Genomic DNA, 24,746 nt, shown 5'->3' on the forward strand with positions numbered 1-24,746 from the left:
AGCACCAACTCATCAACCTAGATAAGAGGATAAGGCTCTAAAATCTACCAGACTAATGCAACTCCATGCATCTAGTTCTCATTAGGAGGGGCAAAGACCCCTAACTTGTCTCTCAAATAGACATACTTTGTTTTAGAATGCAGTACCAGATTCTTGGAAATATTGATAGCACTTGAATTATCATAATAAATATCATTAGGCTCATCATAAATCACTCTAATATCCTTCAACATCTGCTTCATCCAAACTACCTGAGTACAGTTGCGAGCAGCATCAATGTATTTAGCTTCAAAAAAAGATAGAGATGCAACATCTTGCTTCTTACTCAACCATGAAATCAGCTTCTTTCCTAAAAACAATGCTCCACTGGTAGTGCTCTTCCAGTTATCAACATCATCTCCCCAATAAACATCATTAAAGACACACAGCAGGAAATCATCATTCTTCGGCTACCACAAACCATAGTCAGCAGTCCCCTTCAAGTATCTGAAAATTCTCTTTATGACAGCAACATGTCTCTTTAGGATAAACTTGAAATATAGCACAAAGACAAACATCATGCATAATATTCAATCTAGTTTGAGTTAAGTACAACAATCCACCAACCATAGATCTATACAAGGTCTAATTAACTTTCTAAGATTCATCATTCTGAGACAATTTGCATCCAATCACCATAGGAGTTCCAACAAGTTTAGAATCAGCTAACACAAACTTCTTCAATAATTCCTTCACATACTTAGATTGATAAATAAAAATACCCTGACCAGTCCAAAATCCTATAAACAATTTCATCTCACCTATCATAGACATCTCAAATTCCTTTTGCATATCATCAGCAAATTTCATACTCAAATCATCATCTCCTCCAAAAATGATATCATCAACAAAGACTTCAACAATCAAAATGTTATCATTCTCAACTTAAAAGTATAAATTACTATCAAAAGTACCTTTACATAATCCCAACTTCAACAAATACTTATCCAATCTAGCATATCAAGCTCTAGGGGCTTGTTTCAGTCCATACAGAGCTTTCTTCAATTTTCATACCATGTCTCCTTCATCTAATAAAGAAAACCCATCAAGTTGCTCAATTTAGACTTCCTCTTCAAGATCACCATTCAAAAAGGCTGACTTTACATCCATCTGATACACCTTTAAATTCTTGTAAGCAACATATGCAAGCAACAATCTAATAGCTTCAATTCTAGCTATAGGAGAAAAATTCTCCTCATAGTCAATTCCTTCCATCTGTGAACACCCTTTGCATACCAATGTTGCTTTGTTTTTGACAACTTCACCGGATTCATTCAATTTATTCTAGAACACCCATTTAGTGCTAGTCACATTCTTTCATTTAGGTCTCAGAATAAGCTCTCAAGTGTTATTCTTTTCAATCTGATTCGGCTCTTCTTCCATTGCTTTTATCCAATTTTCATCCTTACATTCTTCTTCTACATATTTAGGTTCAATCTTTGAAATCAAACATATCTCTTCAACAACTATCCTTCTCCTAGTCATCACACCTTTATTCTTGTCACCAATAATCTGATTTTTTGAATTATTCAATCTTACATACCTCGGAGTCTTCTGATTATTCTGATTGTTAGGTTCTTCCACTTCTTCACTAGTAACAACAATATTTGGATTAATTGTCTCCACCTGATCATTTTCCTTAAGGATCTCAGTCTGCATAGGCTTGGGAATAACATCAAAATCATAACTGCATGTTCTGATCTTCTTTCCAAGATGTTCATCTACCTTCACATTTGCACTCTCAACTATCTTCTTTAGTCTCTTATTATGGCACCGGTAGGCCTTTCTCTTAGTACAATATCTGAAGAAGATTCCTTTATCACACCTTGCATCAAACTTTCCTATATCCTCATCTCTCTTCATATAACATTTACTTCCAAAAAATCTGAAATATTTAACTGTAGGAACATGACCAAACCATAGCTCACAAGGAGTCTTACCGGAATCTCCTATAATATGCACCCGATTGAATGTGTAAATAGTAGTGCTAATAGCTTCTCTCCAAAAGGTCTATGCAACAATTCCTTCTATTAGCATAGTCCCCGCAACATCTAAGATAGTTATGTTCTTCCTTTCAATAACTCCATTCTATTGAGTAGTTCTAGGAGCATATAACTATCTTCTAATTCCATTCCTCTCACAAAATGTATCAAACTCTCTAGATGTAAATTCTCCTCCTCTTTCTAATCTCAGGCAATTCAGTTTCAACCCTATCTCAGTCTCCACTCTGACTTTGAATATCTTGAATTTCTCCAATGCTTCTGATTTCTCCCTTAGAAAGGTAACCTGCATCATCCTAGAATAATCATCAATTAGCAACATGAAATATATGTCACCCTTCATGCTTCTCACTCTTGTGGGACCACATAAGTCAGTATGAACAAGATCTAGCAATCCATTAGATGAATATAACTTACCCTTAAATGAAGTTTTTTTTTTCTTTCCCATCTGGCATTCCTTACATGCCAGATTAACAGGCTTCACAATCTTAGGCAAATCTCTAACATCTTGAGTAGAACTTATCCTTACCATGCAATCAAAATTAGCATGACACATTCTTCTATGCCATAACCAACTTTCATCAATCTGAGCAATCAAACAACTCTTCTCACCAGCATATTACCTTTAGTCTTACTCCCTGATGCAATCTCTATACCAGGGGCATTTAGGATCTTGCATTTACCATTCTTGAATTGCAAATCATATCCCTTGTCAACCATCTATCCAACACTAAAATATTATGCTTCAAACCTTCAACATACAAGACATCATCAATATTATGCTTAGAATTAAAGGATATAGAACCTCTACCATGAATCACACAAGTTTTGTCATCTCCAAATCTCACTATACCACCATCATACCTTTCCATACTCAAAAATTTGCTTTTATCACTTGTCATAGGATGTGAACAACCATTGTTGATTACCCATTCATCTTTCTCATCAATCTTAGCAGCTAAAGCTTTCTCTTCTACAATGCAGCTTGTAGGATTCATTGATACCAGATCATCTTCCTTGATAGCAATAAATACAAATTCTTCTGAATTCCCATTCTTTGATTCCTCATCTATCACACCTTCATTGGCAACATAATAGCATCTCTTCTGATTTCTAAAATTTTGGTGGGGCTTATAGGACTTATCATTCTTATCATGTTTTTCATATCTATCGTACTAATCAAATCTATCATGTCTTTCATGCTTATCATATCTAGACATTCTCTCAAGGCACCTAGAAGCAAAATATCCTATCTTATTACAAGACAAACATTTCAAAGGTAACTTTCCATCATACTTATCAGCTCCCTTAGGCAATCTTCAAGCAATAAGGGCTTCAATCTCTTCCAATTCTCTTTCTTGCTCTTCCATCTCTCTCTCTCTCTTCTTTTTCATATCTGAATACCCAATATGAAATTTCTCCCAGATCATACTTTTGCTTCCCAAATATAGAGGCTTTGAATGCAGTCTCAGATTTTCCATGTGATTCTCCAAATTCACTCAACTCAAATGTAGCAAGCTTCCCAACCAACACATCTCTAGTCATAGTAGTCACACTCTTGATCTCATCAATAGCAACTACCTTATATTTGTAAGCAGGAGGCAATGATATTAGCACCTTAGCAACTATCTCATCTTCTTCAAGGGTTCCATCACCATTCACCTTAGCCAAAAAGGATGTTATATTATCATCACATCCCATCTTTAATGCTTCATACTTTCCTTTCAAACTTTGCAGCTTAGTAACTTTAACTTGTGCATCTCCTTCATACAAGGTCTCCAGCTTCTTCCAAATCTCATGTGCAGTTTGCAAGCCCATCACATTAGTCATGTATGAATCGGTCAAGACACTCAGCAGTGCTTCCTTAGCTCCTATGTTACGTTCAACATCCTTGATCTTAGCGGGAACTGGTCCATTCTGAGGAACATTATAGATATTCTTTGTGATCTTCCAATACTCATCTCCAAGACATTTCAAAGGAACTTCCATCCAATCCTTCCAAACAATATAATTGCTTCCATCAAATCTCAAATTCTCCTTCTTGAACACATAGGCTACCATCCCTGATCTCCTCAAGCGATCAAGCTTCTTCTAGAGGATCTAGCTGTGATACCAATTGTTGGCAACAACAATGAAGGAAAACTAAGAGGGGGGGTGAATCATTTTTCACCAGATTAAGAAAATTAAGCGCAATTGCATATTTTCAATCAACTATAACAAGAATAAAGATAAACACAATAGCAACAACAACAACACACATAGCACCAAGATTTTTGACGTAAAAAACCCGGTTAAGGGAAAAACCACGATGGGAACCTGCCCACAATAAGATGATACTCTATAGTAGTATGTGTAGATATTACAATGAGGAATGCACATGCATTCAGGCACACTACCTAGAGCTCATTGCTCAATATATAATGACCCATAAGGCTCCAACTCTCAGAGAAGTTTCACTACCTTACAAGAATGATCAGGCTACAATATGGATTACATGAACTAAAAAAATAGCATCTTCTAATTCTTGATGAAAGTTCTAGTTAAGCTCATTTGTTTTCTCTACAACAATATCTTCTCAATACACCACACCAAAGGATAAATTATCCTATGCGCACATACACCACTCTCTGATAATGTAGACACCACATCGACACCCAAATTACATGACTCTAACACTTATTTATACAATTCATCAACATTGACTACAAGGTCGGCCAAACCCTTAATTAAAAAATTACATCTCATGATACATAAATTAATCATTGAACCAATACAATGACATAGATGACATAGAATGGACCTAAATCAAATCCCCAAACATGCATCACCACTGGAAATCATGCCACGATCAACCACAACACGATACACCACTAGAAATACCACATAACACAAAGAATATCACCAAATCAGCAAAAATACCAATAGCGCACGCAAGGATCAATGTGGACCACCAAAAAAAATAGGACATGATCAAGAAACACCAACAAAAACATTAGAACCATCTGCAATAGCTGCATCAACACCACTTATTCAAATCTTCATCGATCAACACACTAACTCACAAGAACACTCATCAACAACAATTCGGACTAGAAAAATAACTTGCGGAGCACCAAATCATGAACCATATGAAATGAAGATACACATGAACATCCAAAAAATTCTCCCAAATCCACAACCAAAGATATGATCATATTGGAGAACATCGAATCAAATACCAAACTCTACCAACCACTGAACAAAAAGACTAAACTTCAAACTGGATCAAATGATCTGATCAAGTAAAATTTTGGATCACTAAAACCAATAAGGGGTGAAGTATTTAAGAATCCCAAACAAGTAAACCAACCAAATCAACTCAATCCAATCATTGGAACACCAGAACATGGGAATATATTGACATCAATGACAACATGTCAACAACATATCTTAGCAGCAACAATATCCAACACCTCTATTATCCTTCACATATCAGACATTGTCATTAGTCCTTATACCTTTTGCAACTAATCTCTTGGAACTTCCTTTTATGATTTCACTTATAGATGCATGAAATATTAGTTTGTATCCCTTGCTACACATCTAACTCACACTCAAAATATTGTTTCAAACCCTTAACATAATAAACACCATCAGTTTTATGTATACCATTGGTTGAAATAATACATTTGCCACAAATAGGTGTAACTTACTCGCAAATTTTACAAATCCACCATCATACATTTCAAAGTCAATTTTCCTTTATCAGCTATCATATGATTTGAACATCTGGAATCAATTATTCACACTTTAGCCTCTACTTTTGCATGTATGCAACCTTTACATTCACTAGTTTCTCATTGTTCTCCACACCTTCCATATTACCAAAATTTTTATTACTCTACTCCTCTATAGCTGAAAACAATTATTCTTCATTTGAGTCATCACTATCTTCATCTTTATATGAGTAATTCTCCATTGAACAAAAATTCTTCTTAGGCCTATCTATGTCATCTATTCTTTTATTTCTATTATTACATAGATGTAATTATCCTTTCATTTATTATCATCATCAGATATTCTACCATAATCTTCCTTATAATTGCATCTAGAAGCATATTCATAATTGAAACATTTGAAGGGTAACTTACCTTTTTATTTTATGGATACTTTCTTCAATCTTCTCACAAAGTTTTCTAATATATCATCCATGGCATCGCTTGCTTCTAGTTCATCTTCAATCTTCTTGGTAGGTTTGAATGTTTCTTCTTTATTCTCCTTTTGCAAATCATCTAGCTCAACAATCTCAAAGGAAAAGAGCAAGCCATACTAATCCAAAGCGTGTTTGTCCATATCATGACTTTCTTCGATGGCATACTTCTTAGCTTCGTAGCATTTTGGTAGTGTTAACATTGTTGACAAGAGACACTGCACAGGTTATCTAGTGTTGTCATTGATGGCAACCCAAGTCAATGTACCCATCTGCAATGAATAATTTTCTCATATCGGAAGTCAGATTGTAGATTGGTTTAAGCCAGACAAGCTTCGAAGAGAGTATTTGACAGTGTTCAATATTTTGGTCCGGATTTATTTTTAGGTTAACATTTTGTGTTGCCAAGCTAAGGGGAGATTGATAGATGTTTGAAGTATCTTATTATGGAATTTTAGCCTTGATTGATGTGCGAGTTAGAGGATCCGGTGTATCAGGTTTTGGTTTGATAGTGCAATACGGCCGACTAGCATGATAAATCCTTATGCGGATTAAGTGGAGTGACTTTGGTGATTGTTTTTGTGTTCAAGGATGTTTAGACGACATATGCAGTAGTGTGTATTCAATTTTTTTGGTCTGCATTAGCATTTGAGTTTGGATTTTGTCACCAGTTTGTACACGGTTCATAAAATAATTAAATGTGCTTGAACCAACATGTAGCTGATATGATTTCTTGTTGCGGATATATAAGAGTGAAGGTTTTGATCATTTTCAGGGTGTGAAGGTTGGAAGTAATCAATTGTGCCAAGTTCCACATTGTTGGGTTGGAGATTAGTGGTTTGAATCAGTGACATTGCAACGAAACAAAGCAATATAAGATGAAGTGTGAGCAGAGTACAAAATTTGTATAATGAGCTTAAGTAGAATTGTAATTTGGCATTTGAAGATGTTGTTCATTAGTTCAAATGATCTATAATTTTTGTATTTAAGCTATAGGTAGTAAGCCTCTCTCTTTTGAGCAGTGAGCTCTAGGCAATGTGCCTGAATGCATGTGCATTCCCCATTGTAATATTTCTATACTTCTATAGAGTATACCTATGTAGACACATAAATTTGTCCACTTAATTAAATGAATATTTAGTATTTATTTGATTATTTAACCATCAGTCAACAGTTAATTAAATTAATATTTAATTCATTCATTCTCAACCTTTTCTTCTATTAACTAAATAAATTATTCAATTTATTTAAATTAATTCATTAAACCACACTCTAACAATCAATTAAATAAATAAAGCATATTTGTTAATTTAACCCCCTTTCCTCATTTAAATAAATAAATAAACATTTATTTAAATCTCTAAACTCCCCCCCAACTTGCATTCTCCTACAAATGCAAGTTGCACAATTTTAGTTGAAATAAATGAATTTTATTTTAATTAAAATCCTATTTTCTCTCACCCACCAAACCCACTTTCTCACTAACCTCCTTATAGACTATCCTAAACCCATTCTAGATTATTCTAATCCATTCCAAATTAGCCTAATCCCCCTCCCTAATTATTGTCATATTCCTAAGCAAAGAGAAGTCACTTCTCAAAGCATCAAAGTCTTTGAAAAGCATTAAAGGTTTTATGTCTTCAACAAGTTAACCAACGAAGTCTTCTAAACCATTTATGGCTCTTACATAACCATTAATGGTTAAAATCAACTCACCCACATGGTTAGAGACTTTCCCTCTAACTCAACCCTCATTTAACTCATGGGTCTCTTCAAGCATTCATTGCTTTGACCATGGTTATTCTCATTAACTCTTGCACAAGAGTTTATCCATTGAATAAAGGCATTATTCATTGGATAAAATCTTTATTCATTTTAACTCAAGCCTAACCTTACCTTCTAAGGTAACCTTCAAGTCATCTCAAGCATTTAATGCTTCTTCCCTCTCCTCTCAAGCCATCTCATGTTGACATTTGTCATCCTGGGATTGGGTTGAAAGCCCTCACATGGATCATAAACCCATCAATCCTGAACCTTGTTGAGATTACTCAATCTTAACCATCCATTTCTCCATTTTTCCTATAAATAGAGCCCATTCCTTCTTCAAAAGGATCCATAAATCTTTATGCATCAAATTTATAGTCATTTTGAGAGAGCATTTTAGAAGCATTTGTGTTATTATTTTGGCTAAAACTAACATAGAATAATTAAGGTGCTTTCTCTTATTAGCTTGTTTACACTTGCATAAGTGGTTATTTTCATTTTCATAATCTTGTATCTCCATAAGACATCCATAGCTAGTGCAAAAAGCTGAGGGCTACACTCATGTGGAACTTGGAGAGGAGATGAACAAGGGAGGAGCGACTATGAACATGTTGGAGAGCATCTTGGGGGGTTTTGTTTCCTTCTTTCATTTTTTTATGATTTTCATTATCTATTTTGTATCTCTCTTGATATTCATGTTTAGGACCATAGTTTCATTTGTCTTTTGTTTTTTGATTGTCACTAACAACACTAACGTTTGAACTTGTGTCTTATGCCTCCTTTTTAGCATGCATCATTTGATGAACCCAACATGAATCGAACACACAACCTTCTGATCGTTTAAACTAACTTTTTTTGTGATTTTCTTCATAAACTTCCACACACAGGTTGCGCTTTAGCACTTTTGACACTCGTTTTAGCGCCATTGTCAAAAGAAGATTTAGCGCGTTTGTTCGAGTTATGGCGCTTTTGATATGATTTTTAGCGCTTTAGTGATAGTTGTAGCGCTTTTGTTTGTTAAATAGAGCTATTGTAATATTTTAGCGTCTTTGCGCTCTCTATCTGTCAGTCTTCTCATTTTGTCAAACAGTTTAAATTAGCGTGTTTGCTCATGTTTTAGTGTTGTTGGTATTTATTTAGCGTTGTTGGTATTTATTTAGTGCTTCTGCTAATACTTTAGCACTTTTGTCAGAAGTAGCGCTTCTGTGTTTACACAAAGTAGTGCTTTTGTAATAGAGAGTTCAAAAAAAAATTGTAACCAAAAAAAAAAAAACAACTTAGGCCCACCAAAAAGATCTTCATTTCACTATTTTTTTCTTTTTTTTATAGGTTACTAACATTTTGTTTGCAGGGTTCGAGGAATTAAAATTAGGAAAATCTATTTTCTTTTCTAGCTTTTTTTAAAAAAGTTGGGTAAAAAGAATTCATTTTCCTTTTGTTTAAAGCAAACTTCATCTTTTATTTTTGGACTAAATTCAACAAACATTTCAATTTGGGCTTAAAAAGAATTTCATTTGCAAGCTAAAAACAACCACAAATCAAACAAACAAACTTTGCTTTCTTGCAAGTTAGGGACAAACTTTTTAATTTGGGCTTAAAACAAACCAACAAAGTTTTATTTCTTGCAGGATAAAACTCAAAATCAATCTTTTATTTGCAAGTTAAAAAGAAAAATCAAACTTGTCCATTTTGTTTACAAAACGGTTTTACTTTGAGCAAACGTGCTTTCAATTTTGTTGACCAGGATTTTCACTTTCCTAGTTAGAAAACAAATTTCTTTGTAGAATTAAAAAGAACATCATGTTTGTTGGAGAAACATCTCCAAATAGCCTATAGATCACATTGCGATAAACAGTTAAAAAGAACAAGTGTTTTTTCGTTATTGACACGCTTGTGCAAAACTGTAAAGTGGTCCCATTTCTAACACACACTATCCTCTCCCTTGGCTCTCATGGTCCTAGGTGCAAGAGAAAAGTGTTAGTAACGTTGTAAATTTTTTTATTTTTAAGAGAGGTCTACTAAGAGATACATCATTCTTGGGAACGACCTAGCGCGGTAAATCCTTTGAGTCGCTATAGAAATTAGGTGACAACAAAATTTGTAGCCTTGGGTGTAGTTGTTCCTATAATGTAACTTTCCCAAAGGACATATGGGCCCCACCACAAGTTGCAAGGCTCTTAAGTGAGTCACTGCAGAATGAACTTACGTCCAAAAACATCGAACATTACTAGACACTTTTTATTCTAGAAACCCACCCATTCTATTGATTGAGGATATTTGTGAAAAGTTCAATGCAAGAGCATAGATGGTTTTTCTCCCAAGATACTCACCATACTGATAGTTCTGATACTTAATATAAGTACAGATCCAATAGCCAACAAGATGAGAAGGGGGGGGGGTGAATCATACAAACTTATTCATCCATAAAAACATCAGATTCAGTCATATAATAAAAAACTGTCAAACATGCAAACTCAAAAGCATATGAAAAATATAAACCTCATAACACCAAATTTAACGTGGAAACCCAAATAGGGAAAAACCACTATGGGATTTTGGACCCACTAAGAAATATACTCTTCTAGAGTATGCTCGGTTAAAAGCCAATCCTATTAAAGATTACAAAACACATTGCTAGATGTGACCCGGTTAAGGGATTTCCCTCAGATCTGTTAGGATCTTCACTTTGTTAGAAGTGACCTTTGCAAAGGATTTCAAACACTCATTTAGAATGTCACCTTGTTAGAGGATTTACATATAAGACTGTTAAGTCTTTTCGGTTAAGAGATTTCCTGTCACTTTCACAAAATAACAGTAATACAATCTATCTGCAACTTCACATCTAAAATGCTAAAGCAGATTCTTATTTGTTCAATACAATCTAGACATAGAACTAATCTTGTCTATCTGCTGGGCATCAATACTCTATTATTCTAACAGGTCTTTAAGCTTCTGTGCTCGGTAATCACTATGTAGCATCCTTGTGCATACACTTGCCCGCATACATTGTTTATCAATAGTTCCTTATTTATAAACAATCTTCTAACCACTTAATCTCCTTGATCACATTTCCCATGATCAATCATAGCCATCAGATCTTCAATCTTGTCCAGGTTCATTGTATCTTACGATCTGAAAATGTTTTACCCCACCTCAGAACTTGCACATTCATCTTGGAACTTGTGTTAGGGTAATGCGGTTCAATCTGAGTTGTAGATCTTCTTGCCGACTTTCCATTGCTTTAGATTCATTAACAAACTTTTTCTATAGCTTGGCAATCATTGATCTGTTCCAACTCATCAACATCTTTCACATGTAAACATTTAATGCATTCTGTTATAGCTCAGTTACAACTCGGTGAATACTAAACTTTACTCAGTAGACATTCTATCTTTATTAACCGACTGTGATAACCCTAGGGTTTACCGACTAGGTTCCTTAGGGTTTACCAACTAGGTTCTTTGCTTGATAACATAGTATAGTATTAACCTTTACATTTTATAACATATGTATGATGTTAGAACAATCTTAAACATCAAGATCTCATCATTGTCTGACTCAGTAGAGTTTCCCATTGAATAAATTATCCCTTTATTCATCATATTCTTTCTTGTGTCTTTACCGACTTCTTTATAATCTTCATATCATATTTCTTAAGATATGGCAACATCATACTGAATTAGAAAATCAATTTCTTGACATCAATGACAAAATAATAATATCAAGATAGTAAAACATCTATAATCAGTTATGTCCATAATCATCAACAACCTTCTCAATATCCTTGTAATATTGCCAACACATACATATTTCCTTGAGTAGAAATAGAGATTTTTGAAAGGCTACTTGTATCTTGATGAAAGTGTTGACTCCTCCATCATAGGGATCATCTATTTGTTATGCTCGCGCAAGACTTAGTATACAACATCCTTACTTGCCACGGCGGGATTCATAAGGTATGTAGTACCAAAGTCAAAGAAATATCAAGATGTGGGATGAAAATATCGCAATTGGCCATGACCTTGGGGATAAAAAGTGTTTGAGTTGTCTTCATCTTGTTTCAGACCAGTAACAATTTGGGCCGACTTCAAGCTGTGGGAAACATAAAATACATTTTTAAAAAGGGTCAAAAAGTTCATGATTGGGTTGATTTAGACCCACACCTATTGTGCCTTTTATTGAAAAAAGGGCAAGGTTATTGTGCTCATGTGCTTGTTGTGTTTTCTTGTCAAAGAAATTCAAAAACAATTAAAACCAAGTATCCATCCAACAAATCTACATCAAAAATTGATAAACAAAACAACATCAACAAGTGAAACAAAGTATCAGTTTGTATGACCATCACTCATATCTTGAGAAAAACGAGATCATCAAAAGACCAAATTGAAAAAGAGACAACTTGGTTCAAAAGCCCTTATCAAAAGAAGGAAATTTTTCTATATCAATAGACAACTTTTTCTCTCACACGAAGCATTCTTGTGTCATATGCACTTGTATCTTCAAGGCAAATCCAATGAATTTGACATAGAGCCTTTGATCAATAGAGATTTCACTCAATATAGAGCTTTTGATTATCACAAGAATAAAGGGGGCAAGATCAATCCTAATTTCTTTCCTAAAATCTGTATCACATACAACGAAGCTCGAGGGGAACCACCAACCCCTGTAAGAGAGCAAGAAGTAGAAACCCCCTTTGTGATAGAAAATTTTTATTCAGGTGCATATTCTATCCACTTTCACCTCCACATATCACAAATCCATTCAACTCTCAAAACACAAAAAGGTCTTGTCCTTAGTACTTTCATATATTGCTTACATCAAACCAACAAATCACTTTCAAGGTGTCTCTACATCTAGGATCAATCATCCTAAGAGGAATTTCTACATAGGTTAGAACTAGTTTATGAGTGCATCCTCTCATTACTAGGTAGCTTGGTTTGTAACACATTTCAAACCTTCCTATACCTCATCACATCAAAATTGTTGAAAAACACAAGAGCAATTCACAAAGAACTTTGTTCACATCCAACCTTCAATGTTAAAGATCTATCTTCCAACAAACATTTCACAAAACTTGTCTTCCATCAAACACTTCATCACCACATCATAATCACTTTCACAAACATAAAACTTTCAAAAACATGGCTCAAACAAGATCAATGAGAAACCGACAACCAGAAATAGAAGAGGAGGAAGAAAACCTCAATGATTTTCATGAGGCCGTTGGAGGATGCACTAATGAGGAAGATCCCAACACTCCAACTCCAGAAGATATAGAAAGAGCACAACATAATCCCAAATTCAACAGGCTCTTTGACGAAATTCTTAGAAACAATTCAAATGCTCATTTCTTAAGAATTTCTCAAGAGGGTGCCAAACTACCCTCCAACTTTGATACAACACAGATACGACAAACATCTAAGCAACATAGCTATCACGGTGGTGGAGGAGGTAGAGACTACTTTCAATATGACCTTAATCATCAAGGGAATCTTCCACCTCCTCCTCCTTCAAAAATAGACATGTTGAGACAACAAGTAGAAAATATCGCTTAACAACTAAATAGTGGTGTGAAGACTACTCAGTTTTCACTTAACGAATCCCTATCCTTTTGATAGGAACATGCTCATGCCACCTTTTCCACGAGGGTTCGAAACACAAAAAATTGAAAAGTATAGGGGCAAAGGAGACCCTAGAGATCATGTGCAAGAATTTCACTCACCTTTCTTGCAGGAGGCCTATGAGGACACATATCTAATGTGCCTCTTTCCTCAAAGTTTAGGAGGCACAACCACACAACGGTTTTCACGATTACCAAGTGGCATTAGAACATTTGATGAACTAGTCCAAAAATTCATTGCTCATTATGCATACAACATAGAACATGATGTCACCATGGCAGATTTGTGCAACACCAAACAAAAACCAGAGGAGTTGTTCTCAACTTTCCTACAACGGTGGAGGCAACTGTCTAGCAGACATTCTCTTCATCTAAATGAGCAAGAACTAGTGGAAATTTTTATTTCTAACTTAAATGATGAAATAGAATTTCATTTAGACATGAAGGGTACCGAATCCTTTGAAGAGATGATCACTCAAGGACTAAAATGTGAAAGAGCCCTCATCAAAAAGGGACTTATCAAAATTTACAATGAACCCAAAGATGCTCCTCATCCATGTTATAATAGTGATAAACCATTTTTTTGGAACAAGAACAAGAACATTGTCAATGACGAGATAGTGGATGCAAGGACAGTAAAAATTGCACAACATGTGGTCAGGTTTGTAGGACAAAATCCTATCCTAAAAATAGCACCATCACTAATCCACAAAATCAAGGTCACAATACACAACAAGAGGAACCAAAACAAAAGCAACAAAACTACAAACCAAAACGCACATATACACCCTTAGGGGAACCTATCAACACAATCTTATGTCAATTGGTATCCTCCAATCTTGTGACCTTACCAAAAACATCAAATTATGAGCCTCATGTCAAGCCTCCATGGTGGCGAGACCATGAACATTATGAATTTCACCAAGGAAGAGGACATAAAATAAGCAATTGACATCGATTGAAAGATCTTGTTCAAGATCTTATTGATAGAGGAGAAATTGAAATAGAACGACATGACCCTAAAACATCCAATGATGATTATTTAATGTTCAAGAATCCACTTCCATCACATGATCAAAGGGGTCCTTCCACCTCAGGGAGAAACACAAATGCTACAACTAACTACACACAAGATGCATACAATTATATTGTGAATCACCTTTATGATGTTGATGAACAAGTGGCAATTCTTACCATCAAAGATCTGAATCCTGCATACAACATTGTTACACGTCGTAGCAAGATTACTATTTGAGCAGCACCACAAGGAATGGCACCCCTCCCTCAACAATATAATCTTGTAGAGCAATTGGATAAGATGCCAACCCTCATCTCCATATTAGAGATTTTACGCTTATCCCCCTCACATAAAACAATCTTGGACAAAGCTCTCCAAGAAGCATCTGTCCCTGCCAACCTCAACACAGATCAGTTTCAAGGCATGGTTTTTAATCTAAAGTCATCACCATTTCTCACTTTTACTGAAAGTGACAACACATCTTTCTAACAACCCCATAATGCATCCCTTCATATTGAAGGATTCATAAACCAACATAGAATCAAGCGAGTCCTAATTGACAATGGAGTCGGCCTAAATATATGCACCTTGCAGTTAGTCAAAACATTAGGTTATGCAGTAGAATCAGTGGATGCCAACAAAAAGATAACCATCAAGGCATATGATGATGCAGAACGTTCTTCCAGAGGAGTTGTTGTATTACCTATCAGGGTTGGGCCAGTGGTGAAACATATAGTTTGCCAAGTTCTAGACCTTCCTTTGCTATATAATCTCTTGTTAGAAAGACCTTGGATACATGCCATGCGAGAAGTCCCATCTACCTATCATCAATGTATCAAATTTCAACATAATGGGGTAGAAATTACAATCCTCAGCGATGCAAATCCATTTGCATATTCTAATAATATTAACCATCAGCCAGAGATCATTGTGCCTAACAACAGTAAAGCTATCCCTTCCACATCATATGTTAAGCCTGCCTCTCTTTCCAACTCAACAACCCCTATACCAAAGCATGAGAAGTTGAAAATGAAAATGGTTGAGGAAGGTCCCGGGGAATATAATCTTAGCCAGCTCTTTTGTGTTGGTAAATTACTCACATCCCCTAGAACTCATGGCAAACCCCAAGGTTTACTTCAAACACCGCTAGCCAAAAGAACTTGCGCTTTGGCACAATTCACCTCTGGTAGAAGTTAAGAAGAGGAAACCATGGATGAAGACCTAGAAAAATGGATCTACATGGATCCTATCAACAAAGAAAGCTCAAAGGCTAAGCTCCCCACTAACAAATATGGCAAAGGCTTCACCATGATGAAAAGAATGGGATATGATGGTCATAGTGCTTTGGGACATTGCAAACAAGGACGATATGAGCCCTTACAACCCGAGTTAAAACCAAAAGATATAACTGGAGTAGGTTTTCAAAAGGAATCTCTTCCCAAGCTTAGATTCAAAGTAAATCTCATCAAACCCGTGTATCAGCCATTTACTCCAAGGATGCAATCCTTGACTATATCTGCAGCACCAACAACCCTATCAAAGGCACCAGCAACATCAACAAGACCGATAATCCCACCAGAAGCATCAAGAACACCAGCAAACCCATCAGTAGCATCAGTACCACCAGCAACATCAACAGCACCGATAAACCCATCAGCAACATTAGTTCCCTCAGCAACATCAACAACACCGATAACCCCATCAGCTACACCAACAATCCCACCTCCAAAAGTGCATAAGCCAATAACTATTGCACTATTCAATTCAAAAGACATCCCAGCCTAGTACAGTAATCAGATGTTAGAGAGTGATTCAGAGATAGACTCACATGAGTGGGAATGGGATTCAGTGAATCTAAATACTTCAAATGAGGAAGACACATCACCTCCACCACCTCGTAAACATATCCCAGTTTATGGAGAGGCATGGATTAAAACTTTTTGGGTTTCGTAGCAAGAAGCAACTTCCACAGGCCCTACAACAAATCCTACACCAAAATCTGACAAGGAGAGTACCATCGATGAACTTCACTCCTCGATATTAACCCTCACTGACGCCTCCCATGAACTCAACTTAATTGATGAAGTCATGCATATCATCCATCCTGAACTTATTGAATGGAACCAACCAAATCCCCCATGCCTTGATCATTTCCAAAACAATGAGGCATTCATAGAATTTTTAGAATTACGGGATAACATACCAAGTGGCGATCATAAAGTTGGGTTTTCCATTGAAATTAATAGTGCAGTATACTTTGGGGCAGATGCCAAACCTTTCAGCTGCAAACATATTACAATAAAACATGGATCTTCTAGTGAAAACCACATTGTGGCACTGTTTGATCCCAAAAAAGTAAAAACAAAGAGTGTATCCAAAGGTGAAAACCTCTCTGAGGTGCCCGAGGATGAAACGTTTCACATCCTCCCCTTTAGTATGAATCAAGAGAGATCAACCATCCTAATAGAGGAAACAAAATAATTCAATGTGGAGACCCCTGAGACTCCTCACCAAATACATTTGGCATCTCTATTAACTCCAAATGAACAACCAAATTTTGTGGAATTCTTCCAGAAGGGTCAAATCAACTTTGCATGGTCTTATGCAGACATGCCTGGCTTAGATCCAGATTTGGTCATGCATCACCTAACTCTAGCAGAAGGAGCTAAACCTGTCAAACAATATCATGTTTGTCTCAATCCAAAGAAATGTGTCTTTGGAGTAACTTTAGGGAAGCTCCTAGGATACATTGTCTCAATTAAAGGCATTGAAGCAGATCCTACAAAATTCAAGGCCATCATAGACATGCCACCTCCAAATAATATCAGTTAGTTGAGGACATTACAATGGCGGTTACAATCAATTCAGCAATTCATTGCACAATTGGCTAATAAGTGTCATCCCTTCACCCATCTGTTACACAAGAATATCTGCTTTCAATGGGATATAAAATGCCAGCAAGCATTCCAAATGTTTAAAGATTGCCTAATGCATACACCATTGTTGATCCCACTAGATCCAAGCAAACCTATATTACTGTACATTTCAGCTACAAACATGGCATTAGGAGTATTGCTAGCACAACATAATACCAAAGGAAAAGAATGTGTTGTCTACTATATCTCTCGAACACTGGTAGGCAATGAACTCAATTACACACCTATTGAGCGAGCTTGCCTAGCAGTTATCTAGGCAACCACCAAATTCAAGAACTACATGTTAACACACAAGGTAAAACTCATTGCCAAAATAGATCCACTCAAGTACCTACTCAGCAAGGTAGCATTGACAGACCGCTTGGCCAAATGGGTTATGATCTTGAGTGAATTTGATATAGAATATGTGGACCGCAAATCTATCAAGGTCTAGGTTATTGTAGATCAGTTGGCTGATGCACGACTAAAAGGTGACCATCCTCTTGTTTCCAACTTTCCACATAAAGAGATCTTCCTTATCACGGCTACACAACCTTGGAAGCTATATTTTTATGGCTCATACACTAGACATGGCTCGAGGGCAGGTATTATTTTTATCACACCTCAAGGTGACAGCATCCTGAAGTCCTATAGACTCACTTTCCCATGCATGAATAATATAGCAGAATATGAGGCCTTAATCATAGGACTCAGATTGGCTATACAATGGAATTTGAAAGAGTTACAGGTATATGGAGATTCCCAGCTGGTCATCTGACAAGTCACTAATGAATACCAAACATAGGATGATAAACTCATGCTGTATAAAAGGATGGTGGATAGTTTCGAAGACTCATTTACAACTATCACATTTGAGCAAGTACCAAGAGATCAAAATCGAGCTACTGATGCAATGGCTACAATTGCATCTCTTCTGAATCTTCCATAAAATTTGACATGCTATGAGTTCTTGGTAGAACAGCTTTGGATGCCCACGTATGATATCCCTAAAATTGAAATGATATGTCACCTTTTCGGTTTCGAATCCCCATGGTATGGTGAGTTTTTCACTTACCTACATGACCACACACTTCCCCTAACCAATCAAACAACCAATGAAAAACCTTTATCTGCCAAACCGCTCGATACACCATCATTGTCAAAACCCTATACAAATGAAGTCTTCATGGTACTCTCCTTTGATGTTTGGAACAAGATGAGATAACAAAAGCCTTGGAAGAGGTACATGAAGGAATTTGTGGGACTCACTCAAGTGGTCCTTCCCTAGCAAAGAAAATCATGTGTGTTGGATACTATTGGCCCTTCATGGAAAAAGACTCCTACTACTTTGTCAGAAAGTGCAAGAACTGCCAAGTTCACAGAGAGCTGATACATGCCCCAGCATAGGAATTGCAACCTATCACAACACCATGGCCCTTTTGTCAATGGGGACTTGACCTTGTGGGTAAAACCCATCCATCTTCATCCAATGGCCATAAATTTATCACTACCGCCACTGAATACTTCACAAAGTGGATCGAAGTCATTCCACTTACCCAAGTAACCGGAAAGTAGATCGCCTCATTCATCCTTAATTACATCATCTGTCGGTATGGTGTACCCATGTCCATCATCACAGATAACAACCTTACTTTCAAAAATCAAGATGTCTGTGAGCTTTGTGAGAAGTTTCACATCCAACATCATTTTTCCACTCCATATTACCCATAAGGCAATGGTCAAGCTGAAGCATCCAACAATAACATATTGAGGATCCTCAAAAAGATAGTCAATAATGTTGGTCGTGATTGGCACATTCACTTGAATCCAACACTATGGGCATATTGAACTAGCATTCGAACCCCTACAAGCGCAACTCCCTACTCATTGGTTTATGGAGCAGAAGCCATCTTGCCTATTGAGGTTGAAATACCATATCTACAGGTCTCCTTGCACAATCTGATAGATGATGAAGCATACCGAGTCTTGCATCTTCAGGACTTGGAACTACTTGATGAAAGGCGACAAGCTGCATACAACCACCTAAAATCCTATCAGCAACGCATGATTAGAAGCTACAATCATCGATTCAAACCTCACACATTTGAGGTAGGAGATCTTGTTCTCAGGGAAAATCCTCACAACCAACCAAACAGAGAACACTAGGGCAAATTTGAATCCAATTGGTTGGGTCCATATGTTATCACTGTCGTCTTTGGGTCTGGGGCATATCAGTTTGCAACTTCAAAAGGAGAACCACTAACAGATCCGATCAATAGCATGCACCTAACATGGTTTCATACATAAGCTGTGCAGAGCATCACGCTTCTCCAAATATATCATAAAATACCAAAAACATTCATAAAACTATCCTAAAAAAAAATTTAAAAAAAATCAAGAAAATAGTAAAGAAAAATCATGCATCCAAATGGTGAAAACCACTTCAGTGGCGCCTTGGGTAAGTACAGTGGTCAAAACTTGGTAAACAAGTGCCACTCGTAAAGGTTATGGCTCCATTGTATTTCAGACTTGTTGCAATCACATCCATTGCATCCATTCACCCATCATTCATACCATGGCTTGTTATTGATCTACAATCAGGGTTATTACTTCATGTGTCTTGCATCCCGCTTTCATAGCAACATCTGATTGGGGGAAATTCTCTTAACCTACTGATGGAAGTGGATTCTATATTACTTGTGATTCATTGAGTTAATCATTCAAAAATGTCCTAACGATAAATACCAACAACATTCACAAAATCCAAAAACATGACAAAAACATCAAAAATCAATCAAAAACATTGCAACATATATTATTCATTGTACATACAAATCGCAAACGACACCAAACAAACATTTTGGGCTACTCAAACAATTATCACTTATCAAATCAACCAACTCAATCAAAACATCTACACACAACCATCTTTGCAAGGATGTATCCTTCCTCACAAAACCAAGACATGGTAACATTTTCTTTGACAAGAAAATTAGGTTTAGCTAATAAGCACTTGGTCGATTTGTTATTTATTTATTTATTAATATCAGCTTCCTATGCTACTCCAGGATATCCACAAGTGATTAGAGTAGCTAGGATGGTCCCTAATATCCTCTTTCTTTGTTTGTGATGAATACTAAGAGTGGGGGGTGAATTAGTATGCCAAAAAAAATTGTATTTAAACACTTTGCTAGACTAATAGTAAACCGGTAAAACAGTTTAGCAGACAAACTGGTTAACACACATGCAAACCAAATAGCAAATAATGCATTCACCTACAGAAGCACAAACACCATAACACAAGAGATTTTGATGTGGAAACCCAAATGGGAAAAACCACGGTGAGATGGAACTCACAAGTAACTATTTGTAGAATAGGAACCAAACCGGTTAAGGTCATACAATGTTCTTTACCAGAACAGATCTTGTTAGGAATCTCAACCTATGTTAGGAGATAAGTATGATTAAAGACTACCTTGCTAGAGGATTTTAGATCCACAGATGTGAACCACCTTGCTAGAGGATTTACAAAAGGCTTTTGGGCCTACCCGGTTAAGGGCTACAGACTTGTCGAAGATGTGAGTAATCAACAAGCGAGTGATCTAGCAAATAGCACAGATTGCTTAGTTAGATCCTTGATAGCTCATTCCTAATGCATTCCAGCATTACTTTAGTCTTCTACACATTCATACTCTCTCTAACTTCTCAACCACCTTAAACCCTAGCAACAACATCAACCACAACAACAACAACAACAACAACAACAACAACCTAAAACCCTAGACATGATGTCCTTATAAAGGAATCCGATTTCATGTCAGTCCAATAGGATTACAATACATTTTCCTAGGTTCAATGCATCTAGACATATTTTGTAACACGACACAAAAAGCACCGTTAAAATGTCGGCACTGTCAAACAATCGGTGGATGGTAACCCATCACAAAATGTCGGTTGGTAACTCATCACAAAGTATTACCAGTTCATACAAAATACCGGTTCAAGCAAAATGCCGGTTGTCGGTTTGAAAAAATGAAGATTGGAAAATATGTGTTATGCCGCTTTGATCCTTCATACTGCTTGAGATCCTTGAACCGCTTGGGGTCAACATACCACTTCAGATCGGTAATCACTTTCTGCAAAAGATCAATAGTCTAAGGACTATAATGCATCATACCGGTTGGAACAATTGTCGGTTGAGCATAACTCATACATATAAAAGTAATCTCAATGCAAGTGTGTGTCCATCAATGACAATCACAGCATAATCATCAAAAATGCCAACAATCTTCCCCTTTGGCATTGATGGCAACACTTAGGAAATTTTGACATCTAAGTGTTTTACAACAAAAATATGCCAGAATCAAAATTACTCCCCCTGAGCATATACACTATCCCTTTTGCAGAAAATGCAATGTATACTATAGAAATAACATGAAAGTATACATCAAAACATTCAAATTTATACTTCTCCCCCTTTGCCAACAATGACAAAAATAATATTGCAGACTAACACCTGTGTCATTAGTATTTAAAAGAATAAGAGTTTATGACAATAAGGAATAAAACTTGTCAAAAACTAATTTGAAGTCCTGCAAAAACTATTTCATAGATAAGGAACAGGACTCAAGTAGGGAGGTTGCCACTTCTTTATCTATCTACATCTGGGAGGCCTGTTCTTCCATGGCATCTAGTGTGCTCATCTCTTGAGTCACCGTTAAGGCATCCAGATTTAAATAACATTTCTGAAGTATCTGCAGGCGTGGGAGTAGAACCAGTTGGAGTTCCTGCAAATCTTGAGTTCGGTTGCTTATTTCCAACTCTATTTTGGTAGACTAGATGTGAAACTGATGAACAGTTTGCCCATAAGCTGTAAAAGAGTCATATGGCAGCTTGAAGGTACTCATATATAACTGCAAGTTAGTTTGTAGCTTATGCTTCTGTACAAGCACATCATCATAGAAGAGATGGGGTTGGCAAATCTTACTTAGAAGTAGATTTCCCTCATCCAGAGCATTCCTTATATCCTTCTGTGCTTTTTGCAATTCAGATCGGAGCCCATTAAGCTTCTTCACTAGGGCAATGTTGAGAGCCTTTTGATGCTCTTTCTTGGCATTTGCCTCTACTACCTCTTCTAGGCTCTGTACCTCATCATCCACTATGGTGCATAGAAGCTTCAATTGTGCCAATGATGAGTCGGTACTGGGCAGGTTTGTGTCGGGTAACAAACCGGTAAGAGTGTCCACCGCAGCTTGGATCACATCTTCCTCCTTCTTCCTCCTTAACACCTCAAGGTGTTCTTTAGCAACCTTAATGCTCTATAGCAGCTCCATTTCACTTGTAGACTGGAGGTCAATAGGACTGGTGAGGTCAGTCGGTTTGGCTTGACTATCGGTTGCCTTTGGAGTCTCCACCTGCGTGCTCTTTGCCGCTTCTGCTTCCTTGTCTTCCTCTGCCTTCTTCTTCTCCACTTCTTTTCTCTTTTCCTCTTCCTTATCCTCCTCTGCCTTCTTCTTCTCTGCTTCCTTCCTCTTCTCCTCTACCTTTTCTTCCTCTTCCTTCTTCTTTTCTGCTTCCTTTCTCTTCTCCTCTTCCTTTCTCTTCTCATCTTCTTTTCTCTTTTCTTCCTATTTCCATTTCTCCTCATCCTCTTCCTTTTTCTTCTTCTCCTCTTCATCCTTCTTCTTCTGCTCCTCTTCATCCTTCTTCTTCTTCTCCTCTTCATCCTTCTTCTTTTCCGCTTGCTTCTTTTCTTCCTCCTTTTTGTCCTCAATTTCCTTTTGCTTATCTACCTGTTCTGCCTGCTTCTCCTATCATGTTGCTTCCAATGGTGTACCCTGAGCAACATCCTCTCCATCTAGAGCATCAACATCAATAGTGTCTATGGGTTCAGTAACCAGGTTTCCTTCATCATCAAACACTTCATCCGGTTTTGTTATTGTTGGTTCTTGCTGAGCCTTCCTATTGGCTTCAGCCACTCGATGCATCTTAAGAACTTCTAGAGAAAGAGTGTGTGTATTCTTGAGCACTTCTTGACCCTTTCCTTCCAGTAACAGGAGTCTTCTTCTCCTCATGAAGAAGAGGCCTTTGTATTTATTCATAACTTCAAACAGTTTTGAATTTCATACATCAAGAAAATGTTCAGCAAAAACTTTCTCTCTCATTTCTTGTTCCTTTTCTATGGCAATATGACATTTATTGTCTAAGGACTTATACAAAGAATCTTGTGTCTTAGATCTAATCTCTGAAGGTGATCGGTATTAACACATAAATAATGAATGATTTCTTTTTCAACTACTTCCTTTTCATCATCATTAAATCCATCAAAACAATCAATCAAATCATTTAGCACTTTTCTCCTAATATTTTTTATGGTTCTTTGGCAATGTGTCAAAGGTTTGTAGGAGGAGATGTCAATATTTACCGATGCTGATGATGTCGGTTCATTCTTTGTCCTTTTCTTTGCTTGTCTTGTCTTCTTAGGTTTTTCCTTGGACATAGTTTCTTCTGAGTTCGATGGGGCATTCCTTATCTTCCTCTTTCTCTCGAAGACTTTGGCAGGTGCCGCTACCGGTTTCTTCTTTGTGGGTGACCATTTGGTCACTTTGGGACTAGCTACAGTTACAGGTGACAATGCTGAAGGTACTACCTTTCCTTTCTTTTCAAGGGATTCTTCAACCGGTGCAACCCTTTCCAGATAGGTGTCGGTTCTCTTTGCTTTGGGATCTAGGGGTGAGGCAATTAGGGTAGAGGCATACCCATCCAGCATATCATACATCACCTCATAGCCCATAGGCTCCACTTCTTCCTGTCTAGGCTCAACAGCCTCCATTATGCAATGATCAACTTTGATGATAAAGTAGATATCCTCTTCATATTTCTTGACAATGTCACTGGATATCCTCATCCTTAGACTCATCTTGCTTCTGAACTCATCAAAGTACTTGTTCAGAACATCAGGGTAACTGGTTCCAACTACTTGTAGGCTTTCTTTGATCTGCTTGGTAACCGGGTGGTCCGCAGACCACTAAATATCTCCCACTCCTGGGAAGTAACCTTGAAAACAAAGAATAATCCAACCAGTAGCTGACCAAACTTGAACTTCAATTCATTATCTTATTTGATTGATTTAAGGTTCAACAAGAGTTTCCTTTGCATACCGGTGCAAAGATCAAATGATGCATCTTCCTTGATCATCTGG

At 36.8% G+C, this 24,746-nt stretch overlaps 1 protein-coding gene across 1 annotated transcript in view; it reads right to left on the reverse strand.

Annotated features, from left to right (window-relative positions):
• Positions 1-16,108: 16,108 nt before the first annotated feature.
• Positions 16,109-24,746, reverse strand: part of LOC131857774 (uncharacterized) — a 95,680-nt gene continuing 87,042 nt past the window's right edge. The window contains exon 5 of the mRNA XM_059210489.1: positions 16,109-16,411. Within this exon, the coding sequence (XP_059066472.1) occupies positions 16,109-16,411 (303 nt within the window). The remainder of the gene's footprint in view (positions 16,412-24,746) is intronic.

Source organism: Cryptomeria japonica, chromosome 8 (assembly GCF_030272615.1).
Source record: "Cryptomeria japonica chromosome 8, Sugi_1.0, whole genome shotgun sequence".
NCBI lineage: Eukaryota > Viridiplantae > Streptophyta > Pinopsida > Cupressales > Cupressaceae > Cryptomeria > Cryptomeria japonica.